General features: G+C 40.4%; 1 protein-coding gene across 1 annotated transcript; it reads right to left on the reverse strand.

The window, feature by feature from the left end:
• Positions 1 to 11: 11 nt before the first annotated feature.
• PSMA3 (proteasome subunit alpha 3) lies at positions 12 to 20,406 on the reverse strand. Its single transcript, XM_026654332.1, has 10 exons — positions 20,304 to 20,406; positions 18,153 to 18,276; positions 16,316 to 16,417; positions 16,092 to 16,165; positions 15,343 to 15,415; positions 9,798 to 9,863; positions 5,266 to 5,312; positions 1,348 to 1,415; positions 1,006 to 1,070; positions 12 to 187 (listed from the first exon to the last, which is right to left on the reverse strand). The coding sequence occupies exons 1-10, from the start codon at positions 20,324 to 20,326 to the stop codon at positions 143 to 145; spliced, it is 687 nt and encodes a 228-aa protein (XP_026510117.1). The 5' UTR covers positions 20,327 to 20,406; the 3' UTR covers positions 12 to 142.
• Positions 20,407 to 23,272: the final 2,866 nt, after the last annotated feature.

A 23,272-nucleotide genomic window follows, 5' to 3' on the forward strand; every position in this document is an offset into this window, starting at 1 on the left:
GAACCATGACCTGATAGTAAATGGGAAATTTATTTTAGTGCAAGTTAACATCTTTCCAGCAAGTAAATAATAATCCATGGTTAACACATTAACCGCTACTACAAATTAAGAAAATTGAAACTTGTCTTGAAGTAACAATGTGTTACATATTGTCGTCATCTGATTCATCCTCCTCTTTCAAAGACTCCTGTTTTAAATAAATAAAAAAGCATAAGCAACTCCTAGGTCTTGTTCAGTGGCTACCTTGCAAGTCCCAGGAGTCAGCCTACATTTGACAAAGTATCTGATTCTTTAAAGCTATATACCTGGTATAGTCATTTACACTAGTTCACTGTAAGTGAGTAGGAAATTTTGGTGTGGTAATTGTATTGCATCCACTTTGTACAGAAACTAAAGCAGTAGAGAACAAGGCCCTGTATCTACATGGATTGCATAGCACCCTGTGGCAGTCAATAATAGTGTTGCATGGGAAAGTGTCAAATACTGCAACTTTAATGTACAAGAAACACTATTGAAGTGCAGCCATCACTTCCAAAACAAATGCAGAACTGATACATGCACCGATTGACTAGGAAAAATAGAAGCAATTTGTGTTTTAAAGGGTTAGTGTACTGGATATAACTCATTACTACTACTACTACTACTACTACTGTCAGTTCTCTGTTAAAAAAAATTAATCTGATGCATTTGGTTTGTCTTATTTAGGCAAGGAGAAACATGCCTGCTGTACAAGACTTGAACCATACATTGTTGAATGCACATGTGATCAGCTGAAGATGCCACTGGATTACTTTCTTTTTATTCTTCCCTCCAAAGTTTCAGGTAATTGTTTCAGAATCACTTTAATCTAAAAACCCCAGGCTAGATTTGCCTCATAACTAACTGCTTAAAATAATGCACTTCTAGTTGCCAAAACACTAGACAAAGTGAACTTTGTGCGGTTTATTCTATTCTGGATTTGTAAAATGGAGTTTTGAACCTGCTAAATAAAATTCTATTGCTTACCTTAGCATATTTCTCTGCTTCTTCTCTGATGTCTTTTGGAACAATTTCATGTTTTCCTTTTGTTACTGTGAATGAAGCCATATTTATAAAGACTTTAGAAATTACTGGTATAAGCATGGAACTTGTAAGTCTCAAAGTAACAAACTTCGTGATAGAAGCAACAATAGAAACTACAAACGTTAACCGGTATGTTACTTTCCCCATAGTATGTGTGGAGTTTAGAATTTGAGTCTTGAATTTGTTTTACTCCCACAGAACTGCCATCAGTTTTATTTGTTCATTTCTATAATCAAAAATGGTGTAGCTAAAGATAACAAAACAAGGAAAAATGAAATACATTACTTTCTCCAACCCAGCTGAGTTCAAGTTCAAAAGATTTATCCTTCACTTCATCATGAACTATGTAGATTCTAGAAAGAATGAAGAAAATGTTTATGAAGAGTTAGCCACTGACATTTTCCCTTCCCAAAACCAAGGATTAATATGCAAAATGGACAGTTACATTATAAAGTTCTATTTGCCCCCTCCCTTCTTCCCCTGCTAGTTTGTAGTATCACAATTTTCCTGTTTTTAACATGTTTCTCTTGTATGGTAAAGGACCCACACACCAGTACTGTATATAGTAAATTTACATTAATGTATGAAGTAAATGCTCAAAGTAACATTCCCTCCCACATATAGTAGCATTCACAAACAGTAAAACTTTCAGCCGAGATACCACCCCTTAAACTCAAGCTGTCTCTTATAACCAGTAATAAGTGTGGAACAAGTATCCTGATCAAATATACAGACAGCATAACACTTAAGTGATCCCATGAGTATGATGCCCTTAACCTATTGCCTTCAACTATTCATGAAACTGAAGCCGGCAAGTAGTTCTCCTAAAAATATATTTCTCCTGCAAGTCATACAAATAAATTAATGAAGACTGAGTAAATGCAGCTCAAACTTACAAATGTTATCTAATAGTACACATGTGCATGCACACACTTTGCACATCTGTAGTTAGTAACTTGTGTACAAGCCCCTATTTACATATGGAACTGGCCCTGTGCTACCATGATTGCATGCAGAATTAGAATGGTAAGTTATGCATGTGTTGCTGTACATACAGTTCTGAAACTAGCCATCAGCCTATAAAATAAAAGGAAAACTGGCAGTGATGACCAGACTGTAGACTGAATCTTATTTCCGTGTCCTGCAAGAACATATAAACACCTTATAACCTTAATCTATTTGTTCACATGAGGAACACTAAAAAAAATGCCAAGTTAATGTTCTCCAACAGTTCCCTCAAAGCAGTTGCACAAGTTAACTTCCTAAACAAAACATTCAGTTCCAATGGTTACAGAAGCTTGCATTCTTCAAAGTTTGAATTTAGGATGCTTAAATGCAAAGCTGAAAATGGGTAGTTTTAATGGTGGTTATATCCCTTGTCCTCTAGAAGAGGAGCTAGAACCTACAAGTTCACTAATTGCATTGGGCCTATGCTTTGGACTTACTTGCCAACCAAGATCAGAACTCTGAATGCCTCAAAGCCTGCTATTAATCACATGGAATTGTAGGCACTGATCCTGTGAATTGCTCATGCTACTTTCATTACCTCAACTCACATGCCCTCACCCCCCTTTGTCTCATCCACCTGTTACTTTTGAGACTAAGTGCTTGCCTCCAACAGCTATTGTATTGCTAGTGCAGTGGGGACCCCAAACTGGTTAAGGCCTTTCAGTGCTACTGTAGTGTTAAAGGATTGCAGATAAACTGAAAATGTCAAAAGAAAAGTGCATAGAGTTGCCGCTATGCAACATTTCAAGCCTCCAGTACCATGTGGTTCACTTTTCCATTCTAATTCCTTAAACCAAAAACCGAAAGTTTGCCCCCAGTTTGTGCAGCTTGAGAGAGTTCGATCCCCCTGCTCACAGGGCTTCAAATAAGAATCAAGGTCAGAGATCCTACTTAAGCTCTCTGGTTCAACACATCTCAAGGCAACCTGAGACATCTGTTGTATGGAACATGCATGTGCCCCAGTACAAAAAGGATTCATCCTAGTACATTTCTTCATAGCCTTCTAAGATATTGCTACAAAAATACTGGAATCTCATTTGCAACTAAACTTTAATATTAAAGTTTCACAGGCAAGCACACTAGATGTCCAAGAAACTCAGTGTAATTCCTGCAGTAGCTAAAAGTTTGAAGGGGAAATGTGCTCAGATCTTCAGACAAACTACTAACCCCTGCTCTGAAGTGTTTTCAATCTACCATTTAATTCATACAAAGTATCAAAGAACAGAATCATAGTGAAGGCAGCATTTTATAAGTACCCAGCAGATTAGACCAATTCAGTGTCAGAAATGGAAACTAAAGCCTTAAAATCACTGAGGAAAAATGTCTAGGCAAGAAAGGGTCAAAGAGATACTGATATGAACAAACATGAAAATACAAACGAAGGAAGGAGATACAAGAGTGAGCAATATGGACAGCTACAATAATCTAGGCAAAGAGATAGTTGGGGATCCCTGATGAAGGTGGTACAAAGTTAAAGCACCACCCTTACAATGCTGGATGTTAAGAGGTCTCTTAGGGCTTGTCTATACTTACGCACTGGTTCGGCGGCAGGCAGTCGAACTTCTGAGTGCGATAAATCGAACCCAGAAGTGCTCACCATCGACTCCGGTAATCCTGCTCAGCACGAGGAGTATGCGGAGTCGACAGGGGAGCCTGCCTGCCGCGTCTGGACCACGGTAAGTTCGAACTAAGGTACGTAGACTTCAGCTCCGTTATTCACGTAGCTGAAGTTGTGTACCTTAGTTCGAATTGGGGGGTTAGTGTAGACCAGGCCTTACTGACCCTTCATTAGAAAGAGTGGTGGGGTCAACAGGAAGAGTAAACTAGCATATTTAGAAGCAGAGGAAATATATGGTTGGAGAATTACAACTAAGGCTTGGTCTACACTTACCTCCCAAGTCGAAGTAAGGTACGCAAATTCAGCTACGTGAATAACGTAGCTGAATTCGACATACCTTACTTCGAACTTACCACGGTTCAGACGCGGGCCACACGTGGCAGGCAGGCTCCCCGTCGACTCCGCGGTACTCCTCTGGTTGAGCTGGAGTACCGCAGTCGACGGGGATCACTTCCTGGTTCGATTTATCGCGTCCAGACCAGACGCGATAAATCGAACTCGAACTTCGATCCCCAGCCGCCGAACTAGCGCGGCAGTGTAGACCAGCCCTAAGATAAATACAGAGGAAAAGTTAAGGCCAAAGGGGAAGAAAGTGGAATCAGACAATTCATGATAGATTCTATCAAAATGTGTGCAGTGGAAAGGTCCTAGATGGCCTTATGGTTAACATGTAGGAAAGATTCCAGAATACCCATTAAATCCTGCTGCTACCCTCTAGTCTTATTTACCTAACATGGTATTTGTAACACCTGTTTGCAAGTTGAATGTTTCTAAACTTATTAAGAAGCTACTGTGCCACCAAATATCAAATTTGATTGTTAGTTTCCTCCAGGAGTCAGCTAAGTCCTATCATTTCTCCACCCACATAGTAGAAGGCTACATGTCATCTTCTGGATAAATTTCACTGCACTTGCTCTCCTAACCAAGCAGTGATGCTCCTTAAGCAGCTAGCAAGGAGAAGAGAGGGGTGGTAATAAGGCCCTCTCCAGGAACAGTGTTCCTTTGCTTCATTCCCAGATACTGCCAAGCTAGGAAACACCTGAAACCACAATTCATTGTTAAGTTTGCATAGGTCTCTTTCCATAGTAACTGTATTATGAACTATGACCAGCTTCTCTCTCTCAAATGTTTACATTTAAAAAGTAGGAACACAGCCAAACATTTATCTAACTTAACCCACTGTTCCAAGCAACACCTAAGGTGACTAATGGAAAGAATAAAGATACACGTTTTCACTTGGCTTCCGTAGTGCTGCCAAAAGCACAAAGTTGACTCCTTTCACTGTTTCCTCTGTATAGTCAGTTTTCCCAATGCTGGATAGATCTTTGGCACAGCAAGGAAGGAGGGAAAACCAGACATTTAAAATAGGATTGTAAAACTACCAAAGTTAGTTACACAGGGACAGCCCTAGGAACAGGAGTAGTACTTTAAGCTTCTTTTTTTTTTTTTTTTTTTTAATTTAACTGACTCAGTTCCATATTAGGGCCACTTTGCTGATCTATTGAGATGTTTATTTTTCACGAGGGATAAGAAAATAAGAGCACTGGGGATGAAAGGCCAGAAGAAAGGAAACTTACATTTTTGCAACTTCTTTAACAACATCACGGCAAGTCATTTCTTTCATCTGTAGGTAAGGAATGTACAATTTAGTTGAGGATTTAACATTTTATATTTTTTGGAAAACACTTATCCACGAGGAGAAAGCCAGGATATTGGTGGCTGATATACTGAAGTATATTACTCTCGTTTTGTTCCTGCATAGGTTTCTGCTGCACAATCCTGCCACAGGCTCAGTCAAGAAGAGAGCTAAATTAAGTTATCTAATGATTCCTTATTTTCACTTTTTATTCAGACTGCTACTTTTGTATGAGTCCCAAAGTTACTCTTTCCCATATTCATTCAGTTGTAGACAACTCAGACACGCAGATCTTCAGTTTGCGTTCCTGTCAACTAGAAGCTTAGAAGCAGAACAGCTTTTTATAAATCTCAGCATACATACCTTTACTTAGCTGATTATACCTTGACGTCTTTTGACAGACTGTAACTCGTGAGACTATCATGCATCTGTATCTTAGCACCTGTTCTAACAATCATACTTCAAGAGTCTCTAGGGCATTCCCATTTACATGTAGTGTCCTACTAGTAAATGCTAGTCTAATTTTGATAAGACAGACCTTGTGAGACTGAACAGAGGATTAGTTTTTCATTTTTTCCCCTCAAACTCATCTAGTTACATTGAGTCCTGAGGCAGTCACTGACAGCTGACCAAAATAAAGTTTCACACCTGATTATGGTAACATTTACAAAATTAAATTCCAGGGTCCATGGCATGGCACAAGCTCATGTAAAAACATTCATACACATCAGATCTCAACCACCTCCTCCTTTTAGAATAATGGAAAAGCAACACATCGGGCCCCGTTGATTTAATGCAGGCACAAAACTAGAAGATCTGTGTTCCCTTTCCCCAATAATTAATTCTTAATGGAGACAGGATCATATCTGGACAAACACTTAGCGAACAACAAGATGGGATACAAGTCTACTGTGCTAAATGTTCACATGCTGCTGCACACTAAAAGTTCCCTCATATGCATTAATCTACTCATTTCAAAGCAGGGTAGATCAGAGCACACTAGGGAAATTTTAATGAGTAGCAGCAGGCCCAGACCGATATCTCATGCACAGCAGGCTAGTATGAGGTAAATTTACACCGTCTTGTCACCTTTATGCACACAAGTTACTTGTGAAAGAGCGTGAGATCTATTAGTCTTCTGATGTTACAAAGGTTTGCAGGCCACATGTTTTGGCTAGACATTATCCCTGGCCACCTTTTTCATCTCAGATTTGTTAATCCTGCAGACTATCAAAAGCTTGACACTGAATTTATCATTCAAAGGGTTACATGTATCATTCACTGTTCATATCCAAAGTAATGGGGGAAATTTAAACATTAGATGGCACATGAATTGTCTCAGAAGAAGCTGAATTTGTGAGATACTAAAAAACTTTTCCCTGGGTGAATACAGATTCCCACTTTGAGGTATTAAGTGTTTACAGCTACCACTAGAAGTGATTAATACAGTAGTTCTTCATAATGTAGACCACTTATGATGGAAAATATTTCACTAACCACCTCCCCTTCCAGCTTCTCTATCTTCACTGCAGCATGCTTAGTTGTTCCCCTATAATGCTTGGCTATCTAAAATCTGACAGTACTAAGAAGGAAAAGACTTCCTTTAAGATGATAGGTGGAGCTACTTCCTTACCTCTCCCCTCTTTTCTGGGTGTAGATTTTTATATGTAATCTCCAGCAGGCCATATTGTCCATCACTTCAAGACACTTTGCAGTTTGCTACATCTCCTAATTTTATGTTTGAAACTTGATCAAAAGTTAATCTGTGCCAAACATGCACCTGACAAATAGGTCAAAGTCTCTGGAAACCTAGGGATTGTCTCCACTTACCAGGGGGGGGATCTACATGCAGCGATCGATCCACTGGGGGTCAATTTAGCAGGTCTAGTGAAGACATGCTAAATTGACGGCCAATGGCTCTCCCGTCAACTCTGTTACTCCACCAGAACGAGAAGCATATGGAAAGTCGAAGAGAGAGTTTCTCCTATCGACCCAGCGTGGTGTAAACATCACAAAAGGTTGACCTAAGCTTTGTCGACTCCAGCTATGTAATTTAGGTTGAGGGAGCCCCGTAGTGTAGACCTGCCCCTAGAATCTTGAGTGAGGTACATCTACTAGGAAGCATTACAGCTTGAGACTGACACAAGCTTTGCATGTGTTCCCTCTAAGGTGTGCACCCGTGCGGCTGCACAGGAGGCCATCAAGGGCCATGCAAGTGTGCACACAGGTGAGGGTGGAGGATGTGTAGGGTGAGGTGGGGGACAGTGATGGGGGCTTGGGGGAGCTTGGGGCATGCAGGGCTGCCGTTGGGACAGGAGACATGCCTCTCTCTCCCCCGGCCCCAACTCCGGCCAGGGCTGCGGCAAGGACAGGAGACATGCCTCTCTCTCCCCAAGCCAGCCGGGGCTCCAGCAGGGACAAGACAGACACCTCTCCCCGTCTAGCACAGTATCTTGATTAGCAGACTGTTTTTTCTCACCCTCTGAATAGCTAGGAGATAATGCCTCAATAAAACTGTCAGCAGTCTACCGGAGAGACTTCTAGCAAGCTCCACACCGGTTGAGAAATTTTAACTTCATGTCTTATAAATCTCATTCTTGGCCATTACCTATCATTTAATTTTTTTTCTCCATTACCCTATCTACGTTATTTTTTCTCGTGCTTTTAAAAAATGGCAAAAATAGTATTTCACTGTCCCTGGCTTACCATTGCATAAGAGACCAATTACTTGGATCAGCTGGCAGAAATTTTATTGCATTGAAGTTAGTCACTGGATCAATATAATATTGTTCCTCAACTTGAACTGTGCTCTGAATTCAGAAGTAAGAGCATGTGTTAAGCATTCCATGAAAGCTTTAACATTTATAGATTGCAAAGGAATAGTCTCTAGGTAAGACAAATAAAGTTAAGACAAATTCTGATAAGTAGATTTTGGTTGAGCTCCCCTTGGGAAAACTATGGGGTCTGATTGTTGCCGTGTGCAACCCTCATTAGTGTGAATGTCAGCTTTGCACGCTTTTGCTGAAATTCATCCAGGAACATAAGTGGCCACAGAAAGTCCCCCACTGCAGCAGAACTGTCGTGGTTACACTACATGTGAATGGATAACTGTTCAGTGGGTGCACGGAAGACACTGTACCTCCTGCATGTGAGAGAACTGGGTTCCACAATAGCTCTGCATAGGCCACTACCGAAAGGGGCTTAAGGAATGGAAAAGGGCCTTGGTTGCATGTATCAAGTGAGCATGGCAAGGAATGTTATTAGACCAGTGTGAAGGAATCACACGGTTTGCTACAGCAATTGCAAACAGAGTATGTATCTGCTCTGGCCACAGGTTGGGAAGTTCACTCTGTAACCCCTCCCTCACCCAGCCCCGTGCCTCAGTTTCCCATTTTCCAGGTGGGAATGATGATATTGACCTTCCTCTGTAAAACACTGATATTTATAAAGGAAAAGCACTAAATATTGTTGGCTTTTTTATTTGAGTTTTAAAAGAAATTACCAAAACTAGGACTTCATGGATATATTTTTGTGACTGTTTTTGTCTGATTTCCAATGACAACAATTACTGTTGTGGATTTAAACTTCCCCTCACAGTGTTTGCAAAGCTTTTTGTGGGCAGCAGGGCACGTGATTTATCTAGGGGCCTGATCCTGCAAATTATTACTCGTAGCTGTTACTCATGTGAGTGGCCTCATGAAAAGTGGGAGAACTTCCTGTCAAGTGAAAGTTCACAGTAATTACATTTATTTTAGGCAATATTTAGAGGTTTTTAAACCTCTCACTTGGAGGCCAGGACAGTTGTATTTATGTGAACCAAACTTCATAGGTGGAGGGTAAAGTTTTAACAGAAACAGTTCTAAAAGTGGTTTGTGTTCTGTATATACTGCATTTGACAGTGTCAGTTGGTATACAAGTTTAGCTGGTACAGGTGGTGCAAAACTCACAAGTTACTTTGCCAATCATCATTAATATAGCCATCCAAGCTCATGTCAATAAAGCTTTTTATGCTACATATCTATATACTGCTTTAAGAAATTCTTAGAAAAAATGATATCAACATGATACTCAACAAGTATATTGAAAGGGAGCAAGACGACTGGCTGGTGCTTCACCTGATGAGTTCCAACATCTCTGATCTTACTTCTCCACAACAGTATATTTTAGTACAATTCATAGTATTCCTCTGGTCATTCAGCATGGGAAAGAGATGGGGCTGCAGCGCCATTCATTGTTCTTTAGGGGATGTTCCAGTCACAGTGGGCTTTAGGGAAATGTTCCTACACAGAGCAAGTAGCTTCATCTACTTGTTAACCTCCCTTGTGCCAGAATACCCACTGATGCCCACTAAACCTTACCTTCAAAAACCTAAAAGTTACAGCACAACAGTGGTAGCTAGGAATATCGGTCTTGAAATGGATTAATACAAAATAATTGGATATACTGTATATTATATTGTTAATACCATCCTACCTGAAGTTTTTCAATCTCTGTCTTTGCAGCCTGTCTGGCTTTACCAATGGCACACCCCCAATAACCCTATAAAGCAACAAAAGAAGAGATTAGTTAAAGTTTGGTTATAATCTTTCTTATAGGGAGGGTTTCTTTAATATTCTTTAGCTGTAAGAACTCAGTAAAGTGTTGTAGTTTACGATGTAGAACTCGGAGTATACCTGTAGGTAATATTACAGTAACAACAAAACATCCTTCTCAGTAAATTCCTCAGAGCGGAATCCTATTTATACTGGTGTTTTAACAGAATAAGTGAAAACTCCCAAAAACTTAACAGACAAAGTGGGTGTAGTAATATCTTTTATTGGACCAACTTCTGTGGGTGAGAGACAAGCGTTCAAGCTTTACACAGAGCTCTTCTTTAGGACTGGAAATTAACTCAAAGTGTCACTGGTAAATACAAAGTTTGAACAGATTGCTTAGCATAAGTAGTTAACACATTTCAAGGGACCATTCAAGGTGACCCCTGAAGTCATAAGGAGGAAGGGAAGGGGGTTGTTAGGGGGTTGCAGATAGTTGTAATAAGCCATAAATCTAGTCTCTCTATTCAGTCCATGATTTTTAGTGTCTAGCAAAGTTATGAATTTAAGCTTCCAGGCTTGTCTTTTGAAAGCATTGTGCAAGTTTTCTTTGAGGATGAGAACTGATATAGAATGATCACTTTGTGAAAAGTGTTCACCCATAAGTGATACGGCGTTTTTGTCTTTTATCATTTTCCTACATTCATTCGAGAGCGTAATGATTGTGTGGTTTCAGCCACATAGTTGCTATGGGGGCATTTAGTGCACTGGATGAGGAACAGATCATGCCATCTGTCCCTGCCTATCATTCTCCTATCATTAGTGCACTGGATGAATAGGCATGCGTAGGACCCATGGATCTTGAAAGATGTGTTGTGGGGAGCACTGATCATTGTAGCAGTGGAGATATGTATGCAGGTTTTGCATCTGTGATTCTGGCAGTCTGGTGCCGCTTTGAGTTAGTATGTCCTGGTCTGTGGGGAGTTTGCTTCTGATGAGCTTGAAGAGGTCAGGGCCAGAAGAGGGGATTCAGGAAAGATTTCCTTCAGGATGGGGTCTGCATCAAGTATGGGTTGTAGCTATTTGATGGTACCCTGTATGGGTTCCAGTGCGTGGTGGCAGGTCACACCTAGGGGTGTGCAGTTGGAGGAGGTTTAAATTCTATGTTGAAGCCACTTCTTTCGTGGTATTTGGATGGTCCATTCCATGATGTGATCTATTTCTCTAGTGGAGTGCACCCCTCACCGGTGCTACAATGATCAACGCTCCCCACAACACATTTTTCAAGATCAGTGGGTCCTACACATGCCTATCACAATGTGGTGTACTTCATCCAGCACACTAAATGCCCAGATAGCAACTATGTGAGTGAAACCAGACAATCACTACACTCTCAAATGAATTTAGGAAAATGACAAAAGACAAAAATACCCCATCACCTCCACCCATGGGTGAACACTTTTCACAAAGCGATCACTCTATATCTGACCTATCAGTCCTCATCTTCAAAGGAAAACTGCGCAAAACTTTCAAAACATGAGCCTGAGAGCTTAAATTCATAATTTAGCTAGACACTAAAAATAATGGACTGAATAGACATAATAGACTTATGGTTATTACAATAATTTATATAACCCACTAGCAAGCCCCCCTCCCTTTTTCCTTCCCCCCCATGAATAGAGAGGTGTTAACAGGCCACTTCATCTTGAATGGTCCCTTGAAATGTGTTAACTACTCATGCTAAACAATCTGTCCTACCTTGTATTTAGCTGTGACACTGTGTACCTTTCCCAGACCTGAAGTAGAGCTCCGTGTGAACTCGAAAGCTCGTCTCTCTCACCAACAGAAGTTGGTCAAATAAAAGATATTACATCATCCACTTTCTCTCTCTAATATCCTAGGATCAACATGGCTACAACACCGCATACAAAACTAAACATTCCATTTGAATTACGTCATCACTTCCACCCCAAAAAAGTCAGTTTGGTTGTACAACATATATCCATCTCTGGGAATTAACATATACTGTTTTCCCAACATCTCCCTCATGCCATCTGTCCCTTCCTATCATTCTCCTTTGCAAAACTCTCACTGGTGTGTTATCTGCCTTGAAGCATCTTGTATGTTAAAGCCTAGCTGTTCTTACTGATTTTTGTTGGACCCCCAAAATTGCAGCTTTAAAAGTTTCACATACTCTGGAGTGTTTTCGCAGAATACATTTTCTATATTCCTCATGCTTAGATGGGAGAGGTGGTCACCAAACATTTGTTTAGTCACAAAGGAAATATTAATTTCCTAATTTTTGCACTGCAAGCACAGTGGTAAATACAGTGGAGTTTAATCATGTATACCATTTGATGAAGGAAGGAGATATACATCAGTGACTCACCTTCTTATACCTCACAGCACAGAAGTCAAAGTAATACACAAACTACTGAAACACAAGGTTGAAATGCCTATGGGTCCATCTAGTCCAGTCTGCCTCTTGACAGTGGCTAGTACCAGATGCTTCAGAGGAAGAAGCCCTATAGTGGACAATTATGGAATAATCTGTCCACAAAGGTAGTTTCTTGCTAACCTCATTCATGTTAGCTATGACCTGAAGCATATAGGGTTTACATCTTTTCTAAAAAAATAAAGTTTTTACCCTTATATAAGCATGAACACTCTCAATACACAGATATCTAATAATGTTTGAATCCTAAATCCTTGGATTTAATGATATCCTGTGGCACTGAGTTCCACAGGTTGTGTACAGTAGTATTTGTTTTACCAGTTTTGAATCAGCTTAATGAAAGGTTTACACGTCTTCAATTCCAAGATCATCCCAGCAACTATTTTAAAAATAGGTACAGCGTTTCCTACCCTCCAGTATATTGAGACTGGACATATTCTTATTAACAGATCAGCCACTTCATTCTTAAAGTCCTTCAGAACTCCTGTATGGATGCCATCTAGCACTGGTAACTTGCTACTCTTTAATTTATCAATTAGTTCCAGCAACTTCTCTTGATGCCTACTCCTATCAGGGAATAAAGGTACCTCCACAATATCCCCTGCAGTAAAGACTGATGCAAAGAAACCTGATCCTCCTTAATTGTATCTTTTACACTCTGTCATGCAGTAGTCCCATAGATTCTCAATGTTTCTTGCTTCTGATACTAAAGAACGTGTTACTTGCTTTTTCAGATCTTTGGCTATTCTTCAAATTTGTAGCCTCCTAATTTCCATTTTACCTACCTTAGGGGGGAGGGATAGCTCAGTGGTTTGAGCATTGGCCTGCTAAACCCAGGGTTGTGAGCTCAATCCTTGAGGGGGCCACTTAAGGATCTGGGACAAAATCAGTACTTGGTCCTGCTAGTGAAGGCAGGGGGCTGGACTCAATGACCTTTCAGGGTCCCTTCCAGTTCTATGAGATAGGTATATCTCCAGATATTATATTACCATAGTTTCCTAGTCATTTAAAACCTTCTTTACAGAGGCTCTGATGTTTCCCCTGTGTGGCTAGTCCTGTGCGTGGAACGAGAAGATTTCCCATAAAAAGCTACTGTAGACATTGATGGGAGATTGTCTAAAACTAGCTAGGAATAGCTAACCAATACTGTGCTTGTTATGGTTAGTATATATCTATTAGACATTTGCTATAGTAAAATATTTTTACTCAGAGATGTGCTCATTAGGATAAAATACAAAGTGTCAGATTCTATGTGAATATTGTATTCACAAGCCCAACTGTCATGCCCAACGTAAGTATTTAAATATATTCAAACAAGACTACGAAAATAAACCATTAGCTGAAATTTCCAAAGTGAAACTGTTGTGCTGCAAAGTTTAAATTTTAACAGTAATCAGTCAATGGTGAAGTAATATAACACTGACCTAATATGTATATACCACAGGATACACACACGCTTTAATAGGGCCAATTTCTCAAAGTTTAACACAATTATGGTCACGAGTGAGTGGGAGGAAAAATTTAAACAATACAAATGTGAATTATATTTAGGAGTTGTTTAAGTAAACATTACTAGATGCCCCCCAAACTCTACAATTCCAGTCTCAATAAAGAATGGATTCTTTGGTTAAAAAAAAAAATCCTAACTAAGAAAGAGAAATGAAAGCAGCAATAAAAAAAAAAAATCATAATCAACAGAAAGGTGAAGTCAACAGGAAAGACTAAAAATTATCAGTTATTAAATACAGACAGTTGACAGGAAAAGCTAAAGGTATAAATGGAAAAAAAAGCTACCACCAGCAGGATTAACAATAAGTGGTATTTTTTTAAATATCAGGAACATAAGAAAACCTAGCACTGGTATCAGTCAGTTATTCAACAGGGATGGAAAAGCTGTTGATAAAAAAGAGGCAGATGTAGTCATCCATTTCTGTTCTGTATTTGGAAAGAAGCCAGGTGATGTATTCACAGCTTACACTGATAGTGAAATACTTTCTATTGAAAAATGTGACTAGGGAGGGTGTTAAACAGTACCTTGCATCCAGGAGGTTTAAAAGTACTGGCTGATGAGCTCTGACCCACTGATATTGATATTTAAGAAATCTTGGTGTACTGGGAGAGTTCCACAAGACTGAAAACAGCGGAAGTGCCAACATTTAAAAAAGGTAAATGGGAGGACCCAGGTAACCATAAGCCTTTTTAAGCAGATGCAACTTTAATTCTAACATTTAACTTCTGAGTCTTTGCAGCCTTAGTATTCTTTTAATATACTCTGTGTATAATATATATCTAGGTCACAACTGAAAACGAAGTCAGGAAATTCAGATCAAGGCTTAGAGACTATCCTTAGCTATCCACACTTCGAAAGATTTCCTTGCCTTACCAATTATCTTACTAAATACATCCTTAGGGATATAAAATGTGCAGGGCTTTGCTGTTACAGTAGTACTACACTTCCTGCTGTTGTCTATGGTCTTGTATTGTCCTGTTTGTTCTTTAGTTGACTATTCAGAGATAGCCGTGTCAAGCATTATGATTTACAAGACATGTGTCTGTCCTGATCTGACATTATTAAAGCAGTGTCTTAAGGGAGTCTACTTGGCGGTAGCTATTAGTAAGTGGGACTCTTACTACAATGCCACACGCTTTTTGTGTCAGAGTCCCACCCACTAATACCTGACTTCAGAAGACAGAACAAATAAAGTGATGTGCTGGGTTTCTGACACGTTTAGCAGAAGGGCTTAACAGACAAGCTACTTTTCCAAAAAAGTCCTTGACACTCATCTTTAACAAATAAGTGAAACCAGGTGTGAGAAACGCTGTCAATGACAATTGACAGTGATTTTGAAGAGGTCTATCTCAAGAGTACTTAGCTTGCAAACAGACAAGCCACACCAATGCCATACAACACTACCAGTTCAACTGTCATCCAGCAGTAGTGACCACTATCCAAAGAGAAAATCCTATATTCCATGACCCTATTAGGAACTATTAGGTCAGAAGATATTTGAGGCTATTTCAAAATACTCACATATGAAACACCTGATGGGTCAATCATGTAAAGCTGAGCACCATCATCCTCATCATAAGACCCTAACATGAAACTGAATAAAGAAAATGAGATATTAGAAGACAGGTTAAGCATGGTGCTATAAAAATCACACAGATTAATTATACTGCCTTGGGGTATTTTTGCACACAATAGACAACAAGGTCTCATCATTGTTCTTGCAGTGAAACCTCCACTACATACTACCTTCCAACAAGAAACTCATTTCAACCTTTTGGGTACCCTCATCCCCAAAGTTGTCAGTACAATTTTGCTCGACCTATAGCTAAAGATCGTCTGTCTTAAGTCACTGACTTATTGGTCCCCTGGATTGTCATTTAAGATAAACAGCACTGTATTTACAATGCCTCACTTAGCTACAGGGCCGGAGAAGTAAATTTTCAAATGACAATTTTGCTTTCGTGATTCCCATGGAAGTTACCAGCACAAGCATCTCAGTTTTAAAATTTAGGAATAATTAGATATTTTACCTAGTAATCAAATGCATCTTTACACAGACATATGAGCTCTTTACCTAAAGTCCTCCTCAATATTACCAATATAATTACACTTGTTTTTAGGATATAGATAGATACACACACACACACACACACGGTGGCACAGATACACCAAGGTGAAAAAACACCTTATAAATACCCAAGATAGATTTATCTATTGTGCACTGAATAAAAATTCTCACAATCAAGCACAAGTATTTAAAAAACTCATACCTGCAGCCAAAAGGTCTGACAGCACTGTATAGTGTGTAGGCATGTACATACATGGCCACTCTGTCAGCAAGATGCTGGGGAGGGAAAAAGGGAGGAGTTTTAGACCATTTAATTTAATGAAATAAACATGCCTCAAGTAAAAATTCAAAACAGGCTACCTTCCTTGTCACAGGATCTAAGGAAACCTAAAGAATTAATTTGTGCTAAAAGCATCAGTTACTTACCTTCAATGGAATATTATAGCCATAGTTGGATCTAAAGTTAGAAGCTTCTTCTCTAGCTATGTCTGCCAAAGAACGAGCATCTGCCAGGAGTCCTGCTACTGCCTGAAATGAAGAGTATCACCGGCTAAAGTCAACACTCAGATAAATTACCGCTATTTCTTGCAAGGTAATTGACAAACTTTAGACAACGTCTAATTCTGTTACTGTGACTTAAACAGGTTTAACATACATATGCCCTTTCAAAACTGACCAAACCAGACTTTACACCTCTCAACAAGCTGAAAAAACACCAATCAAGTATCAAACCTTTTTTAAATTATTCAGTAAACACATAATTGATGTATTAGTGTAAACCACATAAAATAAAGGTATACTTTTAAGATCCAACTTCTATGTAAGCTGTAAGGTTAACTTAATATAAACAAAAAGCATGAGAACATGGAAAAAATAGACAAGTACCCTTAACAGTATATTATATATTTCCCCCCCTGGATTTTAAGACTTCTTGAACTGCAGCAACACCTACCCTTCTTCTGGCAGCATTACAGTTGCAGGAGCAATCTTCTTACTCCCCATGACTAGTGGTGCAGCTTCAAGCAGTTTTACTAGTATGGTTCCCACCGGATGTTTAGGGCCCTACCAAATTCACAGCCATGAAAAATGCATCACGGACTGTGAAATTTGGTGTCCCCTGTGAAATCTGGTCTTTTGTGTACTTTTACACTATACTATATAGATTTCAAGGGGGAGACCAGTGTTTCTCAAACTGGGGGTCCCAATCCATAAAAGGGTTATGGGGGGGGGGAGGGTATTGCCACCCTTACTTCTGCGCTGCCTTCAGAGATAGGTGGCCTGAGAGGCGGTGGCTACTGGCCAGGTGCCCAGCTCTCAAGGCAGTGCCCCACCAGCAGCAGCGCAAAAGTAAGGGTGGCAATACCATACCATGCCACCCTTACTTCTACGCTGCTGCCTTCAGAGTTAGGTCAGGACTCCTACAGTTACAACACCGTGAAATTTCAGATTTAAATATCTGAAATCATGAAATTTATGGTTTTTAAAATCCTATGACCATGAAATTGACCAAAATGGACTGTGAATTTGGTAGAACCCTACTGATGTTACTGACATTACTACTGGGGACAGGTCAGTAGCCCATGATATCTGGTCCCTTTCTACCAGCCATTATAGCATCCTGCTCCTTCCGTCCCATGCCTCTTTCAAAAGAAGGTGAGAATATCTTATATGTGAGTGTTATGTGTTTGCTATTCTTAGAAAATGTGTTTTATGATATGGGTAACAAGAGGCTGCTTTCTTAATATTTAGTTTATGCATATTCCTGCTCTCATTGGAGCATTTGTTTTAATGCACATAGAGAAAGAAACCAGAGAAAGTTAACTCTAGAATGAGTGTCAAGTATCAGAGGGGTAGCCGTGTTAGTCTGGATCTGTAAAAAGCAACAGAGAGTATTCACTCACGAAAGCTTATGCTCCAATACATTTGTTAGTCTATAAGGTGCCACAGGACTCTCTCTTGCTTTTTTCTACAATGAGTAAATATCACAGATCAGCCTCCCATTTTACTGTGAGATTTTGCTTGTACATGAACAGGTTTATACACATACCCACAAACAGGACTAGAAGTGCATACACAGAATTGAGAATCATATTTGTCTAAATGTCCCTTGACTTTTCTCTGACTACAAGTTTAGAAGCATTGGGATACAGTACTTCAAAAGCTATTTAATATTGGCTATATTTATGCAATGGACTATCCATTTTCTGTGACGTTTTCCTAATTCATACATAGGAGAAAAGCAAAAAGTGTTGCAGCACCTCACCATTCCAACATGTCGATCAACATTGAAGAGACGTTTATTGGAACCTTCTTCATAAAGCTTGGACAAGACTAGTTTCTCTACTCCAAAGACAACACCATCTTTACATCTTATGCCAATTGCTGTACTGAAAGACAAGTCAAATATAAGAAGAGTAAGATTTTTTTTAAAAACAAAAAAACCCCCACTAAATAGCTAGGAGTGGGGTTGGAAAGTAATTTTAGCATTTCTTTATCAAAGTTAAATGGGTGCAGGACTGAAGTACAAGACAGCTTTATTTAAAGTGAGGTAGATCTGCTCTTGAAGATAGGGAGGAAAAGAGTAAGACCCACTGAAGTTACTCGGTGTTTCTATAAGAAAGCGGCACAGCATTTCCCTTTTTCCCATCCTACACAAGGAAGTTTTCACACACACTCTGTACATCTAGAACTAAATAGTTTGAGGGACGTGGGTGGGGAGCAGTTCTCCCTTCAAACCTGCAGGTTTCCTATAGTTTTGAAGTGGGAGCATTTACATGGATGTGTTATTTTACTTCAATCCCCCTCTCTCCCAATAAGCACATAATCACAAAAATAGGAACACAGCTCCTGAGAGTGCCCAGGCAGTGGCACGAGTATCTCAAGAATCTGTTGTCATCACTAAGTTAGGAGGGCCATGGCCCCTACCTACTCCATAAGAAAGAGGTTCTCAAATTGGGGAGCGCAGAATGAATTCTGGGGTGGCGTGAGAAGCAGCTCTGCCTTCAGAGCTGGAAGCCAGAGAGTAGCAGCTGCTGACCAGGCATCCAGCTCTGAAGGCAGCACCACCACCAGCAGCAGCGGAGAAGTAAGCGTGGCAATGCCAAACCATGCCACTGTTACTTCACTGCTGCTGGTGACAATGTTGCCTTCCCAGCCGGGTACCTGGCCAGTAGCCACCACACTCCACTCTGCCTTCAGAGTTGGGCGGCCGTATATGTACTTGTGTGGCGAGAGCAGGAGGTGTAAACTGCTACAGAGAAGGGGGGAGGGGCTCGATCAAATAAGTTTGAGAACCACTGCCATAAAGTGCAACACTGACAAGTTCCCTCCTCCCTCCATGGGGCTAAATCATGTCCTCTAAGTGCCTAACATTAAAGTATCTAGACACATCAAAAAGTCTTACTGACCAAGTGAATAAAGAAGAGAAGATAAATCACTAGAACATGCACTTCAGTGAAATTAAATAGTTCTTACCAATTGGTCCATATCATAGTGAGAATTACTACAAAATAGTTTTGGATGCATATTTAAGATTTATGGACCATTTCACAATTACTTTTAAAATGGTATTACAGATGGTAAGAGATCTTTAAAAGCATTTGATGAAGTCACTAAAAGGGTGATATACTCCCAAGATATTAGATATTCATACTAGCTGGAGTACCACACAGATTTATTTTGAACTATGTTGTTTCTATTGCAATAGTATCCAGAGACCTGGATCAAGACCAGTTACTGTACAAACACAGGATGATCCAATCCAAACCTCAAAGCAATTTATCTGCATTTACTAGTCAACACATCCAGATTGTGCTACAACACAATAGAGTATTTACATTTTTATAGCTGTCACCTGGCATATGCCTGAAGGAACATATTTAGTCTTAGGGAGGCTGACGTTGTAGTTTTAGCCAAACCATCATTCTTTAAGAAACTGGCAACAGCCAGTGAGACTACTACAAACCTGTGTGGTCCTGAGCAAGTTACTTGACTTCTCAGTGCCTCAATTCACCATCTCTAAAATGGCCTTTTTGGTATTTATATAGCCTATTACCATAATAGATAAGCACCTTACATATATTAAGGACCTATGCAATCAGTTTTTGCCCCAAAGTATGAGATTTTATTACACTTAGCACACATGAATAATTTACTACCTTCCTTTGCAGTCTCTCAAAACATGCCTTTATAATTTTTGTTCCTCCATACTATTGAACAAATAAGGACGATTACACTCCCTTTATATTTAATCTGAAGAGCTTCCTGAGAGGAATACAGTCACAAAATTGGCTCATCACTTATTTCAGGAGTACAATTTTCTTTGCAATACGATCTTAACTATCTGCCCTAATCACATTTTTCTTGTCATTTTTAAAGAAATAGGTGAAGTAAAAAACAAAGACATTTCTCTTACCTACTATTCTCCACAGCTTTCATAGCATATTCAACCTGAAATACTCTGCCATCTGGAGAGAATGTGGAAGCTGACAGGTCATACTGTAAAGGAAGAAAAACTACTCAGCATAAAAAAAGTTACAAATTGAGCCCACATAGCGGTAGTACTAAACTATTTTTCTATGCAAAGTCTTAAAGTGAGTCTCTGGAGAAAATCTGTATAAGAACATAAGAACGGCCATACTGGGTCAGACCAAAGGTCCATCTAGCCCAGTATCCCGTCTTCCGACAGTGGCGAATGCCAGGTGCCCCAGAGGGAATAAACAGAATAGGTAATTATCAAGTGATCCATCCCGTCGCCCATTCCCAGCTTCTGACAAACAGACTAGGGACACCATCTCCGCCCATCCTGGCTAATAGCCATTGATGGATCTATCCTCCATGAACTTATCTAGTTCTTTGTTGAACCCTGTTAAAGTCTTGGCCTTCACAACATCCTCTGGCAAGGAGTTCCACAGGTTGACCGTGCACTGTGTGAAAAAAAATACTTCCTTTTGTTTGTTTTAAACCAATTTCATTTGTGACCCCCTAGTTCTTGCATTATGAGAAGGAGTAAATAACACTTCCTTATTTACTTTCTTCAAACCAGTCATGTTTTTATAGACCTCTATCATATCCCCCCTTAGTCATCTCTTTTCCAAGCTGAAAAGTCCAGGTTTTATTTCTCTCTCCTCATATGGAAGTTGTCCCATACACCTAATCATTTTTGTTGCCCTTTTCTGAACCTTTTCCAATTCCAATATATTTTTTGAGATGGGGCGATTACATCCACAACAGTATTCAAGATGTGGGCATACCATGGATTTATAGAGGCAATATGATATTTTCTGTCTTATTATCTACCCCTTTCTTAATGATTCCCAACATTCTGTTCGCTTTTTTGACTGCTGCTGCATATTGAGTGTGTTTTCAGAGAACTATCCACGACTCCAAGATCTCTTCCTTGAGTGGTAACAGCTAATTTAGACCCCATTTTATGCGTATAGTTGGGATTATGTTTTCCAATGTGCATTACTTTGCGTTTATCAACACTGAATTTCATCTGCCATTTTGTTGCCCAGTCACTCAGTTTTGTAAGATCCTTTTGTAGCTCTTTGCAGTCTGCTTGGGACTTAACTATCTTGAGTAGTTTTGTATCATCTGCAAATTTTGCCACTTTGCTGTTTACCCCTTTTTCCAGGTAATTTATGAATATGTTGAATAGGACTGATCCCAATACAGACCCCAGGGGACACACCGTTACTTAGACTCTCTCCATTCTGAAAACTGACCATTTTATCTTAACATGTAAGAATGGTTCACTCATGTTGATATTTACTTCATGTGAATAAAGGGGGCAGTACTTAAAAAAAAAAATTCAGACAGTTCCCTTTTAGTGAAAGTATATAAACTCAAAGTAAATTAGTAAATTCAATGTTGGTTAGCTTAGTTTTTTAAAAAAAGCTCTTGCTTCAGTGATATTCATTCCATAATTCAAACCCATTAAGGAATCTCAAATTCCATATGACAATCTCAAAGCACTTCTCACATATAACGTTTAAGCTTTTCCACAAACCGGGGCTTCATCTTTGGTACCTAGGCAACATGTACAGCAGATGGTGTGAGAGGTCAGTGGGCATTTGAGTGATGTTGGTGAACAGTGCTGCCTGCTGGCCAAATAGGTATAGCACTAACTGAGCTCTGCTTGTAACTGTATTATTCTTGGTCCAAGGAAATTCAGGGTATATCTACACCCACCTCTCCTCACCACATTTCAGAGCCTGGGTGGAAACATCTACACTGCTATTTTTAGCCACATACCATGAGCCCGAGTCAGTTGACCCAGGCTCTGAAACTCTCTGCCACAGTTGTGGGGTGTTTTTGCAGTGTAGACAGACCCTTAATCATCTAAGTACTGTGGAGTTTGCGCATGCCTGGTTGCAGCAAGGGGCAGAAGAATAAAAAAGTAGATGTTTCATGAAAGCACCCAACTATTATGAATATGCAAGTTTAACCCAGACCTTCCCTTGTTCCCTGAAAACAGTTTTCAAGTCTGATTCATTCTTAATGAACCGGGAACTGCCAACAAGTGACAGATCATCTTCTCACTAAGCCGTAGGCTAGGTCTACACTAGCACTTTTGCAGGTAAAACTTTTGTCTGTCGGGGGGGGGGGGGGGGGATTGAAAAACCACACCCGACCGACATAAGTTTCACTGACAAAAGCGCTGGTGAGGACAGCGCTAAGTCAGCGGGAGACGCTCGCCCGCCGACATAGCTACCGCCGCTCATTGGGGGTGGTTTAATTATGCCAACGGGAAATCTCTCTCACGTCAGCATAGAGCGGCTACAGCTGTGCCGCTGTAAGGTCTGTACCGTACCAGCGTCTCTCAAATGAGGCCACCAGAGGTTTTTCTTACGGCCACAACCTTCTGGGTGGTGATGGGGGGGGAAGGGGAGAGAGGAGGAGCGGCCCTTCCCCTAGGGTCACCAGCAGGGATTGGTCCCAGCCCCATTCTGAAGCCACAAACACTGTTAGGAGCAGGCGACCTGTGTGAGTTCCCCACCTTCCTAGGGGCAGTGGGAATTGGACTTCAGCCCTGGGGTGGTGGGCTCTGGCCATGCGGCGGCAGGCTTCATCCCCCAGTGGCAGGACTTTGTGCTCTGGCCCTGGGCACATTCCCCCCACATCACTCCTGACCCCTGCTGCCTCCTCCAGCCCCCAGCCATGCAGCAGGACCCCATGATCCAGCCCTGGACTCACCCCTCCATTGCCCTAACCCCCCGCTACCTCTTTCATCCCCCCCATCCAGTCCCCCATTGCCCCTGGCCCTCCTTACCTACCTCCCCATCCAGGGTTTAATTTGTTCCCCAGCTTGCTGGAGATGAGTAAGTCTGCTGTGAAAAGGGATATTAACAAATATACAAATATCACTTTTCACAGTGGCAG

Source organism: Terrapene carolina, unplaced genomic scaffold, assembly GCF_002925995.2.
Source record: "Terrapene carolina triunguis isolate 2854851 unplaced genomic scaffold, T_m_triunguis-2.0 Scaffold189, whole genome shotgun sequence".
In the NCBI taxonomy this organism is placed as follows: Eukaryota; Metazoa; Chordata; order Testudines; family Emydidae; genus Terrapene; species Terrapene triunguis.